This window comes from Lepisma saccharinum, chromosome 25 (assembly GCF_977018435.1).
Source record: "Lepisma saccharinum chromosome 25, izLepSacc3.1, whole genome shotgun sequence".
Lineage (NCBI taxonomy): Eukaryota > Metazoa > Arthropoda > Insecta > Zygentoma > Lepismatidae > Lepisma > Lepisma saccharinum.
Window position 1 is genome coordinate 6,047,433 of NC_139253.1, and position 16,746 is coordinate 6,064,178.

The window sequence follows — 16,746 nt, forward strand, 5'->3', positions numbered from 1 at the left end:
CCTTGATTTTCCTTAGTAGCAGCATAAGATGGAGCAAATATTAGAACAGAATTCTGGGGGCCGCCGTGGAGTAGCTGGTTAGAGCATCGGATTTGTAGTAAAATCACAAATCTGTCGTAGGCTAGATTCCCACCAGATTTATTCACCTAAAGACGAGAAAAAGTGCTCTCTCGAAAAGTAGTGTTATAATAAGTATAGTCTAAAGCATTAGACAATAGATAATCTCCAATTGACATTACATGCTAATGAAGACTAGCAAGTAAGAAAGCAGTAGTATAAAAGTATATACTATAAACCCGATAAATGATGAACCCCCCCCTCAGGCAGATTTGGCTACACTTAAAACTTGCTCAACATGCCCATATGAGCTTTTTGCTCAAGTGTGGTACTCCGTCTAATCCAAGATTTTTGTAAAAATGCCCTCGGGAAGTTCCTGTGAAATGATGAGCCCCCTCAGATTGATTTGTCCACACTTACAAAAGGCACTTCTGTCAGATTGTTGTCCATAAGCTTGTTAAAAATATGCCCCTCTTCATATTTTTTTTGCCCACGCCTAAAACTAAGCTCTTGCTTCATGTTATGCAACAAATTATGATGCAAGAGCTTTTGTATTATGCAACAAATTATGATGCAAGAGTTTTTGCATTGTGCAACAAATTATGATGCAAGAGCTTTTGCTTTATGTTGTGCAACAAATTATGATGCAAGAGCTTTTTGTATTACATATCAGTTAGTATTGTGAGAGTGGCTGAGGAGTACAGATGTGTTGTTGCATTGCTCCTCTTATTTTTTTTAAATATAGCAGATTTGTATAAATTGAATTATAGGTTTGTTTGATTCAATATATAGAATTTTCTAATATATTGAACAAAGGGTTTATATTTGCCCTAGTTTGTTATACAAGATCAATACATGACACATGGTATTAGGTCAATGCCTTTCCATGCACATCACGACATGCCTGTGCAGACATGCAATTGTGAAAGGTCAGTGCTTCAGTGCTTCTGTACTTATTCTACCTTTGTGCATGTAGGCTATCCTCTACAACCTGTCATAGGTTTATTAAGTATAGAGTTTTGATTTGAACCCCAAGAAATTTTATATAAATACCAAAGCCAAAAATATTAACACACATACACACATACACACACACACTAAATATACAAAACACACTGCTGAACCCAACTGATATTTTTTATTAAGCATTGAATTTTGATTTGAACCCCAGGAAATCTTATATAATAAACAACAACAAAAATGCCAAATCAAAAATATTGTAATCAATGCAATAAGAATATAACCAGCCCCAATTGGGCCAGGCATCAAAGGAATTGTAATCCAGACAAATGCAGAACTCCCACAAAAATATGCCCTAAATGCCATTGAAAATATAGCATGGAATATTTCACATATAAACATAAAGGTACTTGTTCTGCACAGTCATCAACATTGCCCCCTCAACCATCTACATCTGGTCTGAAAAGGAAGCATGAAACACCTGTTAATGCTAGAGCAGCAAAGCAGCCACGCTATGAATCCATCCATAGCAGTTTTAACGGCCAATTAAGGGATCACCGTTTTGTATCAGAGCCAAGATGTGACATTAAGAATTTTTTGAACAGTATAAATCCAGATGTGCAGGCAATTCTAAATGCACAAAATGGCTCTTATAAGCTGTCCCTCAAATTGTTTTCACAATATAAGAAGCCAAATGGCACAAAATTTACACAGCCCCACATAACAGAAACTGTAGCTATATATTCAAATGCAAATTCAGACAAAATAATAAGCAGTTTGATAGATCAATTGAATATTAAACACTCTGAATTTGCTGGAAAAGAGTCTGGATGGAGCCTATGCGGATCTTCACACAAGTTATATATATTAATATTTCTGAATTCAACCCATTACAAGGATCTACATATGTGCCTTTACCTGCCAATATTAAAAACAAAAGAGCCGTGTTTAACATAGAAAATAATGATGAGAAATGCTTTTTGTGGTGTATTTTAGCTGCTTTGTATCCAGTTTCAAGGCATCCTGAGAGAATAACTTATTATAAACAACATGAAAATGATTTTCATGAAGCAATGGAGGGTTTAGAATATCCAATGTCTGTTCAGAATATTGATAAATTCGAAAAAAAGGCCAGGAATATCAATGGTAAACAATTATCTATTAATGTATTTATTTGTTCCACTGGCCGTGGCAATTGCTTGATAGCACCTCTCAGAATCAGTACATTTGATGATGATTCTGCTGTTCCGATTGATCTGCTCTTAATTGAAGGGGATGATACACACCATTATACTCTGATACATAATCTTGAAGCTTTAGTCAGAACACAACTAGACAAAACTCATAGAATATTCAAGTTGTGCAGAAGATGTTTGTCTGTATTTGATGGTAAAAAAATAATAAATGGGGTTCGGGAAGTGAATGCAGAAATTGCTAAAAACAAGTTAATTGAGTATCTGAAATACTGTGGCAACCATAAACCTGTTCATATGCTTATGCCTAACCCAAATGAAAATGCCAAATTCTAAAAATTTGAAGCCTTGTTGGAACACCCAGCATATATAGTCTGTGATTTTGAATCAAACCTCAAACCTCTTGCATTCTGCAGCCCAGATCCTGATGAACCTTCAATTACACCATACCAGTTACATGAACCTTCTAGTTTTTATTATGTGGTTGTACAGGATGGGGTTGTTAGTAAAGAAGATTTATACATGGGAGCAGATGCCATCAAAGAATTTGCAGATAGAATAGAAAATGAGTGCCGTTGCATAGCATCTAATGTCTTATTAAAATCAAAACCCATGTTGCCTTTAACAGAGGATCAGATTGAAGATTTCAACAATGCAGAAAAATGCCCGGTATGTGATTCTGAATTTTCAGATGCAAATATCAAGGTTCATCACCATTCCCATACAGATGGTAAATTCTTAATGGCCCTGTGTAATAGCTGTAATATTAAGATCCAGAGACCAAAATTTGTTCCTATATTTTGCCATGGTGCATCCAATTATGATTTTCATAATTTGATCAGGTACGAGGGGTTTGACAAGCAGAATTTAAATATTTTAGCTGAAAATAATGAAAAATATATTGCCATTAGCAAAATAATTAAAGTTAATGGTGTTCCTATTCACTTAAGATTTCTTGATTCCTACAGAATTTTATCGGCTAGCCTGGCTACACTGGCCAGTCAATTATCTGATGATCAATTCAAAATCACATGTGCTTCGTTTCCAAATCAGGACCTGAAATTAATTAGGCGGAAGGGTGTATATCCATATGATTATGTTACAGATTTTTCTAAATTTGATGAGTGTTCTCTGCCACCACAACAAGAGTTTTACAGCAAAATCAGAGGATCTGGAATCACTCATGAAGATTATCACCATGCCCAGTTGATGTGGAACAATTTAAAATGCCAGACATTTGGTGATTATCACAAGGCATATTTAAAACTTGATGTGACCCTCTTAGCTGATATACTTCAGGCATTTAGAAAATCTTCCATGGAAAAATATAAGCTGGATCCAATGTATTTTTACAGTGCTCCGGGCCTAGCATGGTCTGCAATGTTTTTAAACACTAAAATGCAATTGGATCTGATCCAGGATCAAGATATGTATCTGTTTATGGAACAATGTATAAGAGGAGGCATGGTGCAATGTTCTCAGAGATATGCCAGAGCAAATAACAAATATATTCCTGATTATGATCCAGCACTGCCATCAAATTATATACTGTATGTAGATGCCAATAGCCGCTATGGTTATGCTATGATGAAAAAACTGCCATATGCAGGGCTTGAGTGGGTTGAAGATTTCAATATTGAAGATCTTAAGGATTTTGATGACAGTAACTATGGCCTGTTCTTAGAGGTTGATCTGACAATTCCTGATGATTTACACAACACATTTTATGATCTGCCCCCAATTCCCGAGGTTAAGTGTTCACCTGGCTCTAAACAGAAGAAATTGATGATGACTCTAGAGCCAAAACAGGATTATGTCATATATTACAAAAACCTCCAGTTCCTGATGAAACATGGTGTTCAAGTGACCAAAATTGGAAAAGTTTTGAGGTTCAGGCACTCAAGATGGTTGAAGCCATATATTGATACAAACACAGAGCTTCGAACATCTGCATTGAGCCAATTTGATAAAACTTTGTTTAAATTGATGGTCAATTCAGTGTATGGCAAAACAATTGAAAATGTCAGAAAACATATTGATGTTAAAATAATTACTGACCCCAGCCGGAGCAAAAAATTGATTGCAAAGCCCAACTTCAATTACAGAAGAATTTATGATGAGAATATGGCACTTTTCAACATGAAAAAAACAAAGATTAAGTTTCATAAGCCTATTTATGTAGGGGCTGTGATATTGGAATTGGCCAAATTACACATGTTAAAATTGTATTATGATGTGTTGAAGCCTGTTTATAAGGATCGTGTAAAACTGATGTACATGGACACAGATAGTTTTGTTCTTGATATTCAAACAGAAGATGTTTATCAAGATATAGCACAGCCTGAATTGTTTAAATATTTTGATACCACTGAACATTCAAAAATTAAACACCACAACAAAAAGGTGCCTGGCAAGTTAAAAGATGAGACACTTGGTGATGTTATTGTGGCATTTGCTGGGTTAAGAGCCAAGATGTACAGCTTTGAAACATGTAGTGGCGCTATTGCCAAAAAGACCAAGGGCATTGGCAGAGTGACTGTGGACAAAGAGCTTGAATTTGAAGATTACAAAAATTGCCTCAAATCATGTAGCACAATCAGAACATCAGAATCCAGAATTCAGAGTGTGGATCACTTGTTGACTACAAATATTGTAAGAAAAGTGGCTCTGGACCCACATGATGATAAGAGATGCATTTTGTCATGTGGCATACATACTCTACCATGGGGTCATTGTGATTTGAAAAGTGGTAATCAATGCCCAATTACAGAGCATGATTTGAAATAAATAAACATTCCTATGAACTTATTTGGGTTCAAAAAACAGGCTATTATGGACCTGCCAACACCACAACCCTCTTCTGATATGATATCTAAACTAAGTGCTTTGTTAATTATTCATCTGAACAGCATACTTACAGATGTTGATGATGAAACAGGTAAAACATTGTACATATTTAACAATAATTTAAATCATTACCAATTACCTGTAGGTGGTCAATTGCAATTTATTACAACCCCTGAGGGTAATGTCAAGATTTCAGTAGGGAGAAATATTTATAGAATTAAGCACTCAAACATGATTTCTGGCACTGTATATACTGTTTCTGCTGGTGACTGCTTATATATTGAGGTCCCGGGATCATATGACAAGCTTATACCTTTTTTTATAGAATTAAGAATCAGATATTCAATAATAAATAACCACTAAAACAAAATGCCTAATGATATATTTGGCCATACAAGGCATGAAGATCACAGTGATGAGATTCTGATGCTTGATGTCAGAGTCAAGAAATTAAGAAGTGATTTACAAGCTTTACAAACCACACTCAATGCCAGTCTTCAACTAGAAATTACAAATTTACAATCACAATGCATGGACCCTCTTCTTAAAATTGATTCAGAACTCAAAGTGCTGCTTCAGAAATATACTGACCTGGCCACATTGGATAATTTTCAAAGTTTAGAAGAAGCTGTGGCAGCTCTTCAAGCCAAATTTAAGACCCAGGCCACCAACTCTGAGCAATTGAAACAGCAATTGGAAGAGCAGATAAATAATGTCTAGGCACAGCTCCAAACAATTGTCAAAAGCATAAAATTACAAGATGATTTTGATCTAGTGATTTCCACTCTAAAAGAACAGATTCAATCACTCCAAATACCTAATCTGGACCCCTTGAACAATGCCATAGCCGAGGTTAAAGAAAAAATTGAGACACTTGAAAATTTTATGAACAACTTGCCATCTTCTGATGCTTTGAGTGCAATAACTCGGAGTGTTGCCAACATTAAGCTGCAACTTGAAACATATGAAGATTTTGGAAAAATTCAAAGTACCATAACCCATCTTGAGGGTACAATAACAGCAGTGCAAAGTGATTTGACAAATGTACAAGAATCTCTAGAATCCCGCCTGCCTGGTATTGTAGACACACTTGTCAGTGTCCAGCAACAGATCACAAAGCTTGAAAACCTCAACACTGAATCTGAGCTATCTCATTTTCATCACTTGATCGATGATATCCAAACAAAACTTGAAATTTTACAACATTCAACACCCACTCAGGCAGATATGGCCCTGCTCCAAAATGCTATGCAAAATGTGGCTGATGCTTCTGAATTAAATAATATGAAATTGACACTTGAATCTTTGCAAAATACTGTAACAAATCTGCCTACATCACAGGAACTTAAAAATATTAGGAGAGCTGTGAATCGCATATTGAAATCAGAAGATATCAAGAATATCCAGACAGAGATCAAACAACTTACTCAGACAGTGGCCACTCTACCAACTAATCAACATATTAATGAACTGCATTCCCTGTTTGAGGATATCAGAAGACAGGTCCATGATCTTACTGCTCAAAATTCAAAATTGGCAGTTGTTGAAAATTTACAGCAAATTGTAGCTAATATCAAGCAACAGCTAGGGACCATGGAATCCAATCAAGCAAATGCTTTGTCTGTTTTTGCCACCCAGCTACAAGAAATTGTGCAACAATACAAGAAACTTGTTGTGGACATAAAAATCAAGCCAGGCCATGATGATGCTGTTAGGACCATCAATGAGCACCTTGAATCTGTAACAAGCAGATTGCTTACAGCAGAAAAAGAAATAACTGACATAATTGAGAATCCAAAACATACAGTAATTCTTGAATTGTACAGCATCCCCAACAAAGAATATGATTCACCATTTACACCAGGTGGCAAAATATATATGCTTTCCCTTGCACAATTTTATTACCAATTTTTTGTTGGGGGCACACTGAGACCAATCAAGGTCAAATATTGGCTTCAACCACAGGCACACCACTACCCCACCTTATCAATAACAAATGCTGACAACAAACCAAAAATCACCAGTGTAGAGTTAGAGGATTTTACAGATCCCAATACATTAGAAACATCTTTTGCTGAAGATGATGGCTCTCTGGAATTTCATATACAAATAGGAGACAAATTATATTTAGACAATCCTGTAGTATCAGCTGCTGAACACCCCATAGTTGCAATATTCTTGTTTTCATATTATGTCTAGACAAATTATTGTTGATGAATTACACAGACAAGCCAGACATAATTATAAGAGACTGCCAGTAGTCACAAAAGGCATAGATGATTTATGGCAGAGCGACTTGATTGAGATGGCAAGTGGACAGCTGAAAAACTTAGACAAAATCAACAAGGGCTACAAGTATCTACTCACTGTAATAGACACATTTTCAAAATTTGCCTGGGCTGTGCCACTCAATTCCAAGACTGGAAAATGTGTTACAGAAGCCTTCAGGACAATCATCAATGAGAGTGGAAGATCACCGCGCTATTTGCAAACAGATAATGGCAAAGAATTTTATAATTCTGTGTTCCAACAATTTATTAAAAGCCAGTCAATAAAACATTACTCGAGTTACAGTGATCTCAAAGCCTCAATTGTAGAGAGATTCAACAAAACCCTAAAAAATCTTATGTATAAACAATTTACACTTCAAGGTAATTATAAATGGCTTAATATTCTTCCAGAACTTCTACATAAATATAACAACTCGGTCCATTCCACAATCAACATGAAACCCTCTGAAGTAACTTCATCTGATGAGCAAAAATTGATCAGGACTGTTTATTATCCTAGATACCAGCCAACAACAAGAAAAGCCAAATACAAGGTGGGTGAACAAGTAAGAATCAGCAAATATAAGCACTTATTCAAAAGAGGCTTTACAAGAAACTGGAGCACTGAATTATTTACAGTGGTTCAAATTAAACCTGGGACCCTTAACACATATATAATAAAAGACCACCGAGGAGAAATTCTCAAAGGCCGGTTCTATGAAGAAGAACTCAACAAAACTAAACAGCCTGACACATATCTTATAGAAAAAATCATCCGCAGAAAAGGCAACAAGTTATTTGTCAAATGGCTAGAACTTCCAGAACACAGCTGGATCGATGCAGACAAAGTGATAATATGAGCACCTGGGATGTTATAAAAAGGCTGCCAGAACCTGAACAGCAGATTAAGAGAAATGGCAAGTTGCTGCCTGATAATATTAGATGTCTTATTGTTGGGCCATCAGCTTGTGGTAAAACTACACTAATGATTGATAATTTTTTATTGGCACCCAACTGGTTAGACTGGAAAAACAGGCACTTGTATGTTTTCTCTAAGAGCTTGGAACAATTAAAATATCAGTAGCTGATGAAGCTATATGATGGATTGGATATTGCCACTTTTGAATCAGATGTTAAGCCACTCCATGAATGTCTCGATAATTCTGTTGTTGTGTTTGATGACATTATACTGGATAATCAAAACAAGGTTAGAAATTTCTTTACACAGGGCCGACACAAAAACATTGATTGCTTCTACCTGGCACAGACTTTTTCTAAAGTACCGAAGCAGCTGATCCGAGACAACAGCAATTTTATATGTGTGTTTCATCAAGATCATACCAACCTCAAACACATACATGATGAATATGTAGGTGGGGACTTGAGCTACAATGATTTTTTCAAGTTTTGCAGTAGGTGCTGGAACCAGGACAGTTATGGGTTTGTCACAATTGATATGACAAGAAAACCCAATAGTGGCAAATACAGAAATAAAATCAACAATTTTCTAGACATTGAAACATATATAAATAACCATGAAAAGGCCAATCATTGATGATCTTAAATTAAGAGATTTTCTTGTAAAAAGATTTAAGGGATGGAAATCACAGAACCGAGGAATTTATGAACAACACAAGCAAACAGAACAGCCTATTATTGATGCTATTAGTGAATTAGGAAAAAATATCAAAACTGTTACAGAGCAAAATCAAAATTTGATCACAGAGCTTGTACCTGTAGCTGCAAGGAACATATTAGATTATCCAATCACCCCACTTTCCAGTATTCATACACCTAGTCCTGTTGCTCCTCAAAGAATTGAAGCTACTCTGGATCCTATTGAATTGGGCCTTCTTGCTCAAAAATATTTAAGCACACCTAAAGACAACAAAGATGAGGTCTTTGGCTTATATGCTGACACAGAGCGTGATGGTAGCATCATACATAGAATTGGCAATTTCAGAGTAACATTTATGGGAGATGATCTAATTGTATATTCAGAATCTCATCTTGGAGAAAAAGGTGGTTTTGTTAAATATCCCGGCACACCTGGATTGTGGGAACTGATGACTAGGAAAAGGCCTGGCAACTATTCAGATCAAGATTATGAGCATTACAAAGAAATATTAATAAAATCAGATGCTCTATACCAGAACCAAAAAAGAGTCAAGTCTAGCAGTGGAGCAAAATATAACAACTTAATCAAGCCCATATGGTCACAGATCAAGACTGGCAGTGGAATCAAACAATACAACACCCTGCCTAAAGAATTTGTGTGGGTTGATGATGTCAGGAAACTTGTAGATAGGTTATTGGTGATAGCTGGGGAGGAAAATGCTGGCAACCACAATTTTTACAATGAAAAGGTTGGAATTATGGACATGATAAGCACAAAATTGTCTAATTTTATAGTGAATGACACTAAGGGGATTGGATATCTTATAAAAATTATTAATACTCTACCACCTAAATTTTGGAATATTTCTGAGGGTCGGGGGTTGGTTAATGACATTATAAACAAGCTGCCATTTGAACTACACATTCCAGGCTATCAGTATTGTGGTCCAGGCACAAAATTGGACCATAGATTAAACAGAGGTGATCCTGGTGTTAATCCCCTAGATGCTGCTTGTAGAGACCATGACATAGCATACAACACACATACTGATCTTGACAAGAGACATGTTGCAGACAAGAAATTAGAAGAGGCTGCATTTGGTAGATTTGTAAGCAAAGATGCTTCTTTAAGTGAAAAAATAGCAGCATTGGGGACCACCATAGCTATGAACACCAAACAAAAACTGGGGTGGGGGTTGTGAATATGTATATAATAAACCTACAATGAAGGCCAAGGGTATTATGTATCAAATACCTTATGCAGGTCTTAAATCTCTTAAAACTATTGATAGCCTTTTAACCAAAAAGCAGCGCAAGAAAAAAAATTCTTGTATTGCCAAGGGCCATGGTATGAAATTGTTGCTTAGCACCCCCCAATTAAAAAAATTACATCAATCTAGAAAAAAATCACATGTGGGGGGTTTCATATTTACTATCCCGGCCATCTTTGCAGCACTTGGGGCTGTTGGGAGCTTAGCTGGGGGATCAGCTGCCATAGCAAAAACAGTAATAGATGCCAAGAAAAATAAGGCAGAATTAGATGCAATAAAGCGCCATAACCTGGCCATGGAGAAACAAGGCAAAGGTGTTAAGAGAGCCATGAATAAGTTTAAAAAAACAAGAGCCGCTTACAAACCAAGATATTGAAGCTTTAATCAAGCCACTGGGCATCAAAAATTTTAGAGGTGTGTACATGTCTGATTCTTTACCAGAACAACCACTCAACAAAGAGTGTGGCATTGTTAATTTGGATAAGTACAAAAATCAGGGCACTCACTGGATTTGTTATCTTAAATATTTAAAAGATGAGGCATTTGTGTTTGATTCATTTGGAGGTGTTCCACCTGAAAATTTAGTAAAATATCTAAAATCAGCTAATCTTTATTACAATAATGCCCGTGTTCAAAACTTCAAAGATGTTAATTGTGGACATTTGTGTTTATCTGTTCTCAGATATCTGTCTCAAATAAATAAACCATCAATTGAAAATTTTCAAAAGGCCTTGTGGTATTTAAAACATCATGGGGGTATTCCATCTCACCAGCCAAAATTCAATATTGAAACTCAAATTACATGATGATATAGTGTATCCCAAAACAATAGCTCTCAGAGCATTTTATGGCATGTACTTGATCCCTAATATTACACACCACATCAACAAAATTGCAGTTGGTGATCAAAATATTGTCATCACTCCAGGGCAGTATAATCTGTCCACTCTAAATGCTCAATTACCCAGAGGTATAGTATTAACTCAAAATTCTGTCACTCACAGAGTAGAGATTGTATCTGCTACAGAAACAGTGGATCTGGGTACTATAGGAGAGCTGTTAGGCTTTGAGAACAACACAAAACTTGAACCAGCCATCAAACACACTGCTATTAATATACCCAAATTCTTAGCCATAGAGACTCTGAATATTCACTGTAATGTGGCTGAGGGTATGATCACCAAATCAAATGGCATAGGCACTCACAAACAAACTGGCATCATTGCAACATTTAAACCTAATTCCGAATATATGGAGCCAATCATCTACACTCCATCCCCAACATTATATTTTCCTGTGTGCCATAATAGAATAAATTACATTGAGTTGATGGTCACTAATGAAAAAGAAGAATTAGTTGATTTTGCTGGAGCCACAACAACTGCAATCATGGAGATTAATATTTAAATAAAAATACATACAAAAAAAAATGGAAAATATTGAGAGTTATGAGCTACAATCATTCCCCCCAAACAGGAGGACATTTGCAAATTTAAATCAACCCAACACAGAAATTGAGGTTGATCTTGATGTAGGGGATGGCTTTATACACCCCCACAGAGCAGATCTATACATCAAATTTGATGTTGTAAAGCTCGATGGAACAGATTATCCGGCAAATTCAAATATAAGATTGGTAGATAATTTTGTGCCGCATCTGTTCTCTGAAATTGAGATCAGAAAACATGGTGTTGTTATAAACAGAGTGGATTATCCCGGCATTACCTCCACAGCTTTGGCCACACTAAAATTATCCAAAACCGCTGTTCTCTGAAATTGAGATCAGAAAACATGGTGTTGTTATAAACAGAGTGGATTATCCCGGCATTACCTCCACAGCTTTGGCCACACTAAAATTATCCAAAACCGAGGCTTCTTACTACAAAATAGGTGGATTTGAGGCTGGTGACAAAATATTATCTAAGAGCCACACAGTGCTGTTCCCCATGCGCCTGTTGCCAGGATTCTTCTCAGATTACAAAGATATTATGTGGAAGGGTGGTTTAAGAATCACATTTAGAAGAGCTGCCAATGATAATAATGCTTTGATGAGGTACAGCACATTAAAATCTACAGGGGAAGCTTTGCCTAATACCCTACCTGATGAAGGTAAAGGTAAAAAAAAAAAAGGTAAAGTGTTCCCCTGTGCATAGCACCACGCCAAGAAGGCGTATAGGGGGTGTGGGGGTAACGCCCCACACTTTCTTGATCCTGATGAAGGCAAATGCCTTATTCAGACTATGGAGCTAAGAATCCCATTTGTTGAATATGAAGCTAGTTATGCTCTTAAATACAAAGCAGATATAATAAAAAATCCACAAGTACCTTTACAATTTTATACATATCAATGTGTACAGAAGCCTGCCGCTGGTACTTATTATGAGTTTGATGCTACAAATTCATTCTCCAGTATACAATATGACATGCCGGATTTTGTGGTGGTACTGTTTCAGATTGGAAGACACAATAATCAGGAAAAAAATTCAAGTAGATTTGATAACTGCAACATCAAGAACATATATCTTAAAAATGGCAGAAATGAGGTATTTCCCAGAGAAAATTATAATTTAGACATGTCCAAGGATGATTTCCTTAAATTATATGAAGCATTTACAGCATACAAAAGGGTCACTACTGGCAATACTGACATGTATTACACACCAGATGAATTCAAAGCACAGAGACCCATGTTTGTCATCAACACCTCAAAAAGGAAACAAGTTGTGGTTAATGACAGGACAAACATTAAAATTATCTGTGAATTCCACAATACACTCCCTGATGACACTATATGTAGTGTTATTCTCATAGGTGAAAAATCATATATTTATGATGTAAGAAATGAGAGAGTCACAGAACAATTCTAGAAGATTTTTGCATATTACATTGTCTTAGTACTAGATATATGAGTTGAGGCTGGTGTCCAATTGAACTTAAACCAGAAGTAAATATGTGTGGGTGTGGGTGGGTGTGGGTGTGGGTGTATCTTGGCTTAGTTTTACGCGTGGGCAAAAAAAATATCAAGAGGGGCATATTTTTGACAGGATTATGGACAACAATCTGACAGAAGTGCCTTTTGTAAGTGTGGACAAATCAATCTGAGGGGGCTCATCATTTCACAGGAACTTCCCGAGGGCATTTTTACAAAAATCTTGGATTAGACGGAGTACCACACTTGAGCAAAAAGCTCATATGGGCATGTTGAGCAAGTTTTAAGTGTAGCCAAATCTGCCTGAGAGGGGCTCATCATTTCTCGGGTTTATAGTATATACTTTTATACTACTGAAAGCACCACACCACTAGTCCAAATCCAAGAAGCAGCAGGTAATCTAACCTCGTGTGATTCAGCCTTAAGTTACCGTAATTTCAAAAGTGATGTTCTTTTCCCTTGAATTGTGTTATCTGTAAAATGCAGTGGTCGAAGTGGGCCGGTATAGCATACCGGCAATAAATTAAGGCCAAAAATGATACCGGCAGTAATTCTTTTTAAATTGGCATTTATTTATTAGAGCTGATCGCACAAGTAGTTTCGGAACAATGTATTGGCGCTCATTTTCTCTCTCTCTTTCTCTATCTTTCTCTCTCTCTCTCTTTCTCTCTCTCTCTTTCTCTCTCTCTCTTTCTCTATCTTTCTCTCTCTCTCTTTCTCTCTCTCTTTCTCTCTCTCTCTCTCTGCCCCCTCTCTTAGTGGTGAAAAAAGATAGAGAATAAGAATCGATGTATTATTTAAGAAATCACAAAAAAAATTGTATCAAAAGACAAGCTTGTGCATACGAGCAGTAATTAATTTCCATTTCGGCTACTGGTAAAATCCATCACGGTGATAATATTTCGTACAAGACAACTAAGAAGATGTTTCGTTGACTATAATTTCAAATATATACGTATGTCATTTGACCATCTAATCGAGTTTCTCACGATCCGGATAAGGGAGTGAAAAACAGATTCATGATTAAATCAATTTTGTGTCAGTGGACAGTGAAATTTACAGTAACATAAATATGTAGGTAGCATCAGATATTGTGTATGTAAGGTAAGCCTTTCTTCAATACTAAAAGGTAAAAAAGGTAAAGTGCTCCCCTGTGCTTAGCACCACGCCATGAAGGCATATAGGGGCTGTGGGGGTAACGCCTCACACTTTCTTGATCCGGTCGTGAGTGGGAGTGCCCCTGACCGCCTCTTTACCCCCAAGGTTTCCCCCAGGTACCCATGTCATTCGACGCTGGGTGGGCGCCGGGGCCGCTTCCAACGTTATAAAAGTTCCCGGATTTGAACCGGCCGGGGATCGAACCCGGGACCTTGAGCATGGTAGTCAGACGCGTTACCGACTGAGCCACCGCGGCCACTTCAATACTAACAATATCTCTTTCATTAAAGATGTCATGGTATATTTATCATGTTTAAATTGTATCATTAAGTAACGATTTACTTTTTTGGAAAATCCAAAAATTTAGATTTTCTCAGTTATATATTATTGGGTTCTCAAGATAATTCTCAAACACAATGGATGCACTATCAAACATATTTAAATCCAAATGAATGTATTTTTGCCAAGAACGTATTATAATCAAAAATGTTAGTTGAGTGTAATGGCTAAATTCTCCAATCGTATGCTGCACAATGTCCTGGCTGATTGCCCGAGAAAACTTCTTCAATATTCGCGCCCAGAAAAGCTTCAAGAATTGTTTCAGATTACTGTCTTTTCAATTGACAAAGACCGTTACAAAAATACCGTCAAGACTGATTCTTTTGGTCCACGAAATTGTATCACTGTATTCCTAAGTAGTCAACAGGTTTATAAAATTATTTAATCTATCTTTCACACTTACAGCAGACACATTTGTCACAGAGTTTCAAATTAGTTCTTACTTTCAATTAAATATAATGAAAATTATAGGTATGCAAGGTATTTACAGGAAATACATAGTTATTGTATTGTTAAACTGAACGTCTGAGCTATATTCATAGTCTTAAGTAAGATTTCCAAATACCTATGGTTCCTGATATATTTAACTTATTTTAATTCGATAGAACTGTACTGTATTTAAATTCACATGCTCAATTACCACCCTACAGGTAATAATATAGTGAGAAAACACATATCAAGTATCTCGATGCCATGTGACACGTACCTCAAAGCTGCACTGAAGAGTCCAGCCACAAACAGTCCAGGGAACCCAGGAAGATCTCCCATCACATCCAGGACAAACAGAGGCAGCAACTGGTCAGGGCTTCTGATTCTCTGCATTCAAAAACAAACATCAAAAGTTCAACAATGCTCATTGGTGTACTTCATAATTTAGAGAATGTAAAATGTACATACACTGATAATAAAATCCCATTCATCCTTCATTTTGCTGAATCTTCAACAATACTATATATTCTCTTGAAAGCAAAATAAAATAATAATAATAATAATAATAAAGCGAGTTGTGTAAAATTGACTAAACACATTGCTTACTAAAGAGAACCACATGTAAGTAGAAGAAAACTATAGTTCCTCTAAGGCTGCTCAAAATGTTAAAAAAGGTGAACAGAGTTGAAAACATTAAATATATACTTAATATATTTAATAGTGACAATTTCATAATATCAAAACTAAAATCTAATTTCTTTGTTTGCAACAACAAAAGAACAACAACATTACTCGTTAACAATTTAAATTTGAACATAAATGTGGTTGCATGCTCCTCGCTAATAAATAATTGTATTTTCCGAACACTTACAGAAATGCATTGTCAACGTGGAATTCTCTTGCTTTGGAGCAATGCACTGCTTAGAAATATTCATTTTTGTAGGTTTTAGAATACCGACATACGGAGTGCCATACAATTCAAAAGGTTTGAAAAACTCGCTTATTTGTATTAGCTGAGATAGAATTGGGCAAAAGCAGTGTTACATTTCGTTGGAATCGAATTCAAGTTGCACGTTAGTCCTATACGATAACCAACACTACAAACGAGACAACACGAAATGCTCTCTCTCTCTCTGTCTCAAGCATTTGACTCAAACGAAAGTTTATTTTCAACGAATGTAAGGTATTCTGACGTTTATGTCTTCACGTTGTATTCTCCCCCTCTCTTTCTCTCTGTCTCTTTCCCCATGTCTGTTTGTTTGCTTGTTTATCCGTCTAACAATCTAACATAAATGTAACATTCCCTCCGCAGTTTGTTATGGTTGCTGTTGATATTGGTAATTCCAACGATATTGGAACGTGTATGGGCAGGTTTGTCTTGTATTTCTGTCTTTATTTGGTTCATCCTTAAGTTAATCGCGACGATGATGATGCATGATGTCTAATTAAAGATTATGGTAGGATACACAAAAATAAAAACCCATGCAAAAAGCCAGAATCCGAGCCTGGAACCTTTGGTGTGATGTATATTTCTTGTTCTTACTAACACAGGGATAGTGTTTTTTGGTGTGTTTTGGTTAGATTCATTGTGTTTCTTTAGTTGGTTGGAAGAGAGATAGTAACTAAAGCAAACAGGTGCTGCATAGACTCATTGCTACTAAACCTTATATTTTACA

General features: G+C 36.3%; 1 protein-coding gene across 1 annotated transcript in view; it reads right to left on the bottom strand.

The window, feature by feature from the left end:
• LOC145978706 (sodium-coupled monocarboxylate transporter 1-like) overlaps nt 1-16,746 on the bottom strand; it is a 55,083-nt gene that overhangs the window by 18,894 nt on the left and 19,443 nt on the right. The window contains exon 10 of the mRNA XM_083111507.1: nt 15,348-15,457. Within this exon, the coding sequence (XP_082967633.1) occupies nt 15,348-15,457 (110 nt within the window). The remainder of the gene's footprint in view (nt 1-15,347; nt 15,458-16,746) is intronic.